The sequence below is a fragment of the Parasteatoda tepidariorum genome, chromosome 1 (genome assembly GCF_043381705.1).
Source record: "Parasteatoda tepidariorum isolate YZ-2023 chromosome 1, CAS_Ptep_4.0, whole genome shotgun sequence".
Classification (NCBI taxonomy): Eukaryota; Metazoa; Arthropoda; class Arachnida; order Araneae; family Theridiidae; genus Parasteatoda; species Parasteatoda tepidariorum.
Window position 1 is genome coordinate 106,843,853 of NC_092204.1, and position 8,635 is coordinate 106,852,487.

The 8,635-nt window shown below is 31.2% G+C and overlaps 1 protein-coding gene across 14 annotated transcripts in view; it reads left to right on the top strand.

Moving 5' to 3' along the window:
* The window catches only part of LOC107448748 (ran-binding protein 3), a 45,336-nt gene that overhangs the window by 8,906 nt on the left and 27,795 nt on the right, over positions 1-8,635 (top strand). For 5 of the 14 annotated variants that reach the window (XM_071184759.1, XM_071184801.1, XM_071184763.1 and 2 more), the window contains exons 5-8: positions 1,408-1,482; positions 4,662-4,754; positions 6,302-6,349; positions 6,425-6,553. In XM_071184759.1, the coding sequence (XP_071040860.1) occupies positions 1,408-1,482; positions 4,662-4,754; positions 6,302-6,349; positions 6,425-6,553 (345 nt within the window). The remainder of the gene's footprint in view (positions 1-1,407; positions 1,483-4,661; positions 4,755-6,301; positions 6,350-6,424; positions 6,554-8,635) is intronic. The other 9 variants (XM_071184767.1, XM_071184815.1, XM_071184812.1 and 6 more) reach the window with 5 other exon arrangements.

The window sequence follows — 8,635 nt, forward strand, 5'->3', positions numbered from 1 at the left end:
TTGTCAACTGGAGAAAAATTCTTTAGAAACATCATATTTTCTTAAATGTGGTATTTTTTCAAATCAACAGCACCTTGAAGTACTCCATAGCAAACTTATGATTTAAGCTGACGATTCACTTTGCAAATTTGGCGGTCGGGAACGGCCCCCATCTTTAAGATTCTCCATTTGAAGTTGACAAAGACTCGGCTAAATCCAGGGTAATGCAAAACTAGATATTCAGGACGATAGAACATGAATCCCGGTTATGCCATAAACTCGGCCCATAACCTTGACAGCCGAGATTCTCGCAGAATATCATATTTGTCATGTCAACAATAAAAGAGAAACGAAGTTTCTGAATAAATGAGTTTATTTAAAAACATTAGTAATAAAGAATGTCACAAACAGAGTGACGAAAAGAAAGAATACAAAATGATCTGCTTCAACAGAAGCTTAAATACAGATAGCAGGTCACGTCATGATCCACGCAAGAACGACCAACAGCAAATGAAAATAAACTGGCCGATCCCCGCAGACCATGACGTCACCGACGCAAGTTGAATGCATGAGATCGACGACGGAAAATCGAACCTCATACCTTTTAACTTCTATTATTTGTCTAACATCTTCTCTGCATAGTGCGCAAGAGTTCACTAGGCTTTCTGTCACCTAGCTGCTCTCCGGAAAGTAAACGTCGAATTTCCTGGGACTTTGTTTCCCCGCAGCGTGCAATAATTTCTTCTTTCAGCTTTTTGAAAGGATCTTCTGCGTCAGGAGTTATAATGACGTCCGTTACAACTGCGGCTACTTCAGGAGGAAGATGGGCGAGGCAGTAGTTAAACTTTGTTTTGCTCTCTGAAATCGGCTTCGGTGTCGCAAGCTGGAAAGTTGCTTCGACCATATTGAACCACAGGTGTGGATCAGAAATATTGAATACGATGAGCGGCGAACCTATCACCACAGATTACTGTAATCGACTATGTAATCATGATTACCGCTGTAATCAAACTTTGTAATCACGATTACAAGTAATTGATTACTGTAATTAATATTGTAATCATGATTACAGCTGTAATCAAAATTTTTGAAAATTGTAATCATGATTACAAGTAATTGATTACTGGAATCAAAAAATGTAATCGATTACATTTTTGGCCAACTCTGCTTTCTACCGCATCAAGCCACATTTTTCTAGGATATCTGACATTTCTCTTTTCATCTAGTTTTTCTGTTTAGATTTTCTTTGTTGCTTTTTTCTCACTTTTTTCTGTAAACATAAAAGTTATCATTTGTAAATAAAATACTTCTCAAAATTGAAATTATTTTATTTTTTGGTTAAAATGTTCTTAAAACTTGTGTTAACTTACACATTTTTATTTTTTCTCTGTTCAGAACTATACTAAATTAAAATTATTTGTTTTTCAGTTGTTACTTCTAATGCTGCTAGCGATGGCTGTACAGTTGTGAGTAGTTCAAGTCATATGGGAGGTGCTAGTCAAGGTCAGTAACACTAATAGATATTTATGAAAATTTCATACGTTGTCATGATATTTATACTCTTGAAATTGTCTTTAATTTCTACTGTTGATCACTGTTTGTTAAAAATCAAATGCTTTCAGATACTATTTAGTGATAAAAACTATAATTTCTGATTTTGTTTTAGAGATATTTGGTTTTAATGTAAACAAGTAGATGTGAAACATTCTTTTTATCACAGAAAATCTATATCTGATTTAGTTTGAAGCAATTTTTACTGTGGGCACTTTGTTCTTTTTTAGCTTGAGCTTGAAGTACTGATTTTTTTTAAAATATCGTTAATATGATTTTAAAAAAAATTAAATTTTTGTATATTTGCTAAGTCAAAAAACTTTTTTATGACTTTTGTGTTAGGTATTGACCTAACATAAAGGGCTAAGTCCCACATATGTGGCATAACACAACACACACACATTGGCCATTGACCTATTGTTAAGTCAATGTGACTCAAGGCATGTGTAACCAATTTTGTTAATTTAAATTTTTAATATTTTTTAGAGTTGAGCCTTGATTCACTGTTCCTACATTTTTTATTTTCCTACATGAATCATCTTGTTGTAACAATTCTGTCCTACATGCTGGACTTATAATGTTAATAATATCAGTTTAGATCATATATGAAACTATTTATTCCCATGTCTATCATTCAGAAATTTATTAAAAAATTTTGAGTGGAGAAACAGTATAACTTCTAATGCTTGTAAAGACGAAGGAAATGATAAGTTTTCCTCAATTATCCTGTTTGATGTCTACACACCAGTTGTTGAAACTTGTGGTGTTAGCAGTCCAATAAATAATTGCAGAAGCTGTAGAAGCAAGAAAAGTGATAAAGATAGCAGAATTTGTAACAGTCAGAAACTTTCTATATAACTTTATATATATATATATAAATGGAGAAATTAGGTATAATTGAAGAGATAATTGGAAGAGGTAGCATTTTAAAAACACTTAACTTTCCAGTTTTCAGAACACATTATGATCTGTATAAAACATTAATTTATTTTATCAAATCTTTGAACTAAGTGAATTTTAAAAAAATGATTTAAGTTTCCAGACATAAAATTCTAAAGTTAATTATCTCAAATACAGTAAAACATCACAAAGTATTTTTCCATGAAGCTCTTTAGTCATTTATGAAATATGATGCATCTTTATAAATACTAAACATATAACTCTTGAGTGTAAATTAAAATATATTTCTTTAAAAAAAAACTTTTAAAATTGAACAAAATTCAAAGACTGATAATAACAAAAGCGGCAAACTATGTTATGTATATATATATATATATATAAGCACAAATAATAATAAAAAATAATATAAAATAGAAAACTATTAATGTGAAAAAACCACAAGTTTTCCTCAGGACACATCTTTTGGTATAATTTAATGCAATGTTTCTGAATAAAAAACAATTATCCTTGTATATATACAGATGGGTGACAAAATAATATGAACACCTGTGAAATATCAGAAAATCTTTATTAATAGGGAGTTTGACCACCCTTTGACTGAATTACAGATTTAATACGATGTGGAATCGATGCATAAAGGTCATGAACAACGTTTAAAGGAATATTAAGCCATTCCTCTTGCAAAGCGGCCTCTAATTCCGAAAGATTTGATGGAATTGGGAATCGGGAATGAAGTTTAGACTCCAAATATTGCCACAAATGTTCAATAATATTTAAGTCCGGAGACTGAGGGGCCAGGCGAGATGCTCAACTTCATTGTCATGCTCTTCGAACCATGCTTGAACGCACCTAGCGGTGTGGATGGGGCGTTGTCGTCTTGAAAAATCAGTCGCTCTCCAGGGAATACAGTCTGTACAAAAGGATGTACATGATCCGCTAGAACGCTTAGATAGTCATTAGATTTGATTCTCTCATGCAGACAGACGTACTAGTGGCCCGAGACTACGCCAAGATATTGCACACCAAACCATAATATAGCCATCTCCATGTTTCACAGTTGGTAGGAGGCATTCAGGATCAAACGCTTCTTTGGATGATCTCCAAACATAAACGCGTCCGGTGGTCTGAAATAAGGTGAAGGATGATTCATCGGACCATATTACCTGCTGCCACTGCTGTGGGGAGCAGCCTTTGTGACCTCTACACCACTGACGACGCTTGAAAGCATTGGTTGCTGTCACCAAGGGTTTACGAATTGCCACTCTCCCATAAATGATTGCTGCATGAAGTTCTCTTTGAACAATTCTTGTTGAAACGGGGTCCTGAGGATGACTGTTCATGTCTGATGTTATCTCGGATAACGATTGCTTGTGTTTTCGAGCTACTACGCGCTGCAAGACATGTCTATCCCTATCATCAAGCTTTGACTTTCAGCCACTGTTTTGCTTTGAAGACTTCGTCTTACCTTCTTTCATGTATGCTGTCATAACGACTGATACAGTACAGTAGGGAACCGATTATCCGGAACGATCGTGACCATCAATATTCTGGATAACTGATTTTTCCGGTTTTCTGAATCGCTGCAAAAAGCCATTTTTTTATTGTTAAATCCAACCAAAAAAATGAAAAATTTGGAAATAATCTTAAAAAGAAGAAAAAACGATGAAGTAATACACTAATGATTATTTCCAAAATGATGGTAAGGTAAACATCTTTCAAAAAAGAAAGAAAAATCCTAAAATCTTATAAGGAAAAAAACATTTTTTTAAAAAAATGGCAGGAAAATGTATCTAATTTCGTTGCGGTTTTTTGGTTTTCTGATTTCCGGATATCGGGTTCTATACTGTACTTCTTGCAAACCCCAAAAGGTTTGCTGTTTCTGTCACCGATGCTCCACTGAAATGCGCCCCAACAATCATCCCTCTTTGGAATTCTGACAGGTCAGACATTTCACCTTATAAAAGCTAGTTAGATAAACTCATGCAACACAGGTGACTAATGTTGAGAGACTGATAGCTTCCTCTTCACGCTCACTAGGTGGCAAACTTCTGTTGCAGGTGGGGCGGCTGTACTGCAGGTGTGAAATAAGTTGCACTTTTTCGCAGGTGTTCGTATTATTTTGTCATCCATTTGTATATATATTGTTTAGTATTACTTATTGCGCAATTTTTCTTCAGAAAAATATAAATATAGGTGGCATGTAAAAAGCATGTTTTCAACTTGTTTTTTAGGAATTGTTAGAATGTCTCGCTTGTCATATAATCCCTTTGCCATTAAGACTTCAATTCCCACCAGAAGCGTGGCTGATAGCACAGATAACAAAGGTAGTATTTATTCATTCAGGTGTGGTTAGATCATCTTATATTAAATTGAAAGTTATAATAGTTTTTGTTTGATATCTATATTTATTCAGTCGATATAACAACCAAACGAAAACAGGTGTTATAACTTGAGGTCACTCTATCAAGACTACGTATAATTTGTGCAAATATTTACTTATATTTCATATATATTAGACTTATTTCGGCAGAAACCTGTTAAAATTTAAGTAGAATTATGAAACTGACAAATATGCTGTTGTTTTATCTCAAGTGCAAGTATTAATTAATTTTTAATGTGAAAGATTAGAAATAAAATTTAAAAATTTTTCTAATGGCTAGTTTTAATATTACTTTCAAACTTAAACAAGTCATTTTCAAACTTAAACAAGTCATTCATTGCTCTTTCTAAATTTTGCTTCATGAAATTGGAACACTTTTTTCTTCTGCCTCTAGAATTACAATACTTCTGTATTCTGAGTTGGCAATGTTTGATTCATTCTTAAATGCGTGTTGTTTACTTTTAAAAATAAAATGGTAAAGCAAATATACATTTTTAATTAGTATCTTACTTAAACCTAAGAAATAAGTTTTTTCCTGAAACAAATGCATTTAATGCTAAAGCATTTCTAGATTTTGCTTACAGAACAACTGATTTTAAGAAGGTATACGTGAAGTAAAATATAATTATATAAATTTGTGAAACATTTTAAAGAAATAGATTTCTGTTGTAAACTATTAAATAGATTTGTATTGGCAACAGCTGTTTTGTTGTCAGATTCATATTTTGACCTTGTAATAAAATACATTTTTTTCTAAAGATCGACTTGCAGCTTACTTATAGGATGTTATGATGTATATTCTTGTTGTCTAAATTTTTTTTCATTACAAATCAAATGATAGGAATTATTTTATTTATTGAAATAAGAATTTATGATAATCTTGTAAGTTTTGTTGTTTTTCAATTTTATATGAATTCAGGGTATGATTAATGTGCTTTGGTAAAAAGAGTAAAATCTCCAGCTAATGTTTCAAAATTCTTGGGGATTCACTCAATATTATAGGGTAATTCTGTTCATAGCCAATTTTTTCTTTTCTTCTTTTTATTTTATTCAAGCCTTTTTAGAAATTAAATAAGTGAGAGCACTTCTATCTAAGAAAATGCACTAAAAAAATGCAACTTTGGAAGATACTTTTATATACAATGAAATTTCTCTGGTTATCCAAGCAAACCCAGCTAACTGTTTATTTCTATCTTCATATGTTTTTCTTTATTATGTTTTTTTCAAGTCAATCATTTTTATGATGTCGGGTAAATTTTGATGTATTATCATGAATTAAAATATAATGGGTTCTTAAAAATATGATATCAAATCACAATAGAATAAATTTTTAATTTTGTTTTATTATAATTTTTTTGTGCAATTTTTTGCAAAGTTAAAAAAAAAGCTGTTTTAATGACCGAATCATCCCATTTGACCTAACTGATGAATTTATATCTCTGATTGTAAAATGAGCGTATTAATAAATAAATTGTTGTATCTTTACTATAGAGACAAGGCCAATTGTTGCACCTCCTACCTTAAAATTAGGAAATTCTGGTAATTACACTTACATAAATTGCTTTTATAACTTTTTAAATTTCAATTAAATACAAATGAATATATTTTTTAAAGATTCTTGTGGTATTTCAACATCTCTCCAAGATAGTCTGGCAACAATTACTGCTCCCAAAATAGTCTTGAGACCCTCAGCTTTATCAATGCAAGCAGAAAAGTTGAAACTTTTTAGTAAGCATGATTTTAGTAAGTTTTAGTTTCTATTTTAGAGGTTATCTTATAATTGCTGCCCTTAAAAGTTTCATAGTGTCTGAACAACGCAAACACTTTTGTAGAAAAATAGTCCCTTTTTAAGCTCTACTTAATGAATATTTCTGTGTATTTGACATAGTAATACTTGACTGACATATTTTCTTTCCCTTACGTGTGCTCCTAAGGCGATAAAAAGTTTCGCCAAAGGATCTAGTGTCTTAAATCTTCATTATATTTTCAAACTTGGTAAATAAAAGATAACAAAAACATACAAAAGATCATTACATTATAAATAAACCTTTTAAAACCCCTAAAATACTTAAAAATTTCAGACGTACAGTGGAATGATAGAGGCCAAACTGTCAAAAAAGTACTGCTTAGAAATGGACTAATCTACTCCTGTTAAATACGTTTGTCAAGTGACGCCTAGAAGGAAAGCCGAAATCGGGTAACCATTACTTGGTTGCAGTTAATCAAAAGTATTTCAGGAAATCAGCTTATCAATTAAAGGTTAAAAATGTTAAGTTAAAACTGAGAAAACTAACTTGAGCCAGAAAGTTCAGATTTCAAACAAAAAACTAGTAAACTAAGTTGATATAGTTAAGCTATTGAAATTTTAATGCAAGCATTGAAGGTTTTTAAAATTATTTATCTTTTATTAGATGTCACTAGAAACCGCCGAATGTAAATGTGTATGCATAGAATTTAAGTATGTAAATGTATTTACCTGTGCAATTTATATTTGTTTGGTTTCAGTATAGTTTAATTGTATGACATGGATATTTTTCAAAAAGACTTTGATAGATAAAATAAACAAGCGTAGAGTCTTGTAAATTTCATGTTTTGTTTATTGGCACTCTTAAAAATTATAAGTGAACTCATTCATTATTTTTTTGCTAAATGCAGGGTATCCGCACACCTGGAAAGTCATGAATTTCGGTATTGAACAAAATTTGTTATGAAATGTCATGATTTTAACTATTTTTTTAAAAAAGAAATCATGGAAAGTCATGGATTTAGGTTGCCGAAAAATTTGTTTTTTAAAATTGAATTTACTCTTCCCCATTTCATGGTGTTCCGATTATCTGAATTTTTAACGAAATTCCCACTAACAGTCATATTTTATTAAAATATAAAATATTTTTATCATGTTCTTTAAAAATTATGGTGCTCTTTCAATAAGAGAAAGAAAAAATATAATTTCTAGAGTGAATTATCTTTGAAACTTCTGTGATTTCAGAATTTTTATTATTTATTTTTTTTATTTTATCAATTTTAAATTTTAGCTGAAACAAGCCAGTCATTGGCGAATTTTTTTTAAAATTCCAAAATGAGAGCAGAAAAAATTAGGAGTATTTCTTTTCTTTCTGATGAACGAGAAAAGTATCTTTAGAATATAATTCTGCAGAAAAAAAGGAAAAAAAAATATTTGCTTTTGTATTTTTTTTCAGCTATTTTATTGCTTCAACTCTTTCTTTACTCTGTTTTTTAAATTTAAAATCTATAAATATGAAGATGTAGAGTATAACAGTTTTGGATATGTAGTGAGCTCTCACTTATGCACCGGTGTAAGGGACCAACAGAAAAAGCGCATAAGTGAAAGAGACGCATAAGTCAGGGATGAGATTTTTCCGCTTTTTAGCGAATTTCCGCTTTTTTCACTTTTATCTCTTAAATTTCAGCTTTTTTTTTTATCAAAAATTCAGATTTTCTAAAAATTTCATTTTTTTTTATAAGTATTCCGCTTTTTCAGAAAATTCACCGATTTTCAAGGAGAAACAGAAAATTCAAACTACATAGCTGCCAATCCTTTCTCATTTTTACTTATTTTACCTATTTTCTCCCCTTTTACATGCAGCAGATAAGATTTTCCAAATTTTTTACCCGCCCTCCAGATAGATCCGATTTTCGTAGTTCAAACGACGCTGCTTCTGACAAGCCTTTTAGAGGTCCCAAGCCTGGAATCTGCTAATTTCTCGATTCTTATTCACACGATTTTAATATCAAACATAGCTTTTCATATTTGCGTGTTGCGATTCTTATTCACGCGATTTGAATATTGTACGTTGCGATTCT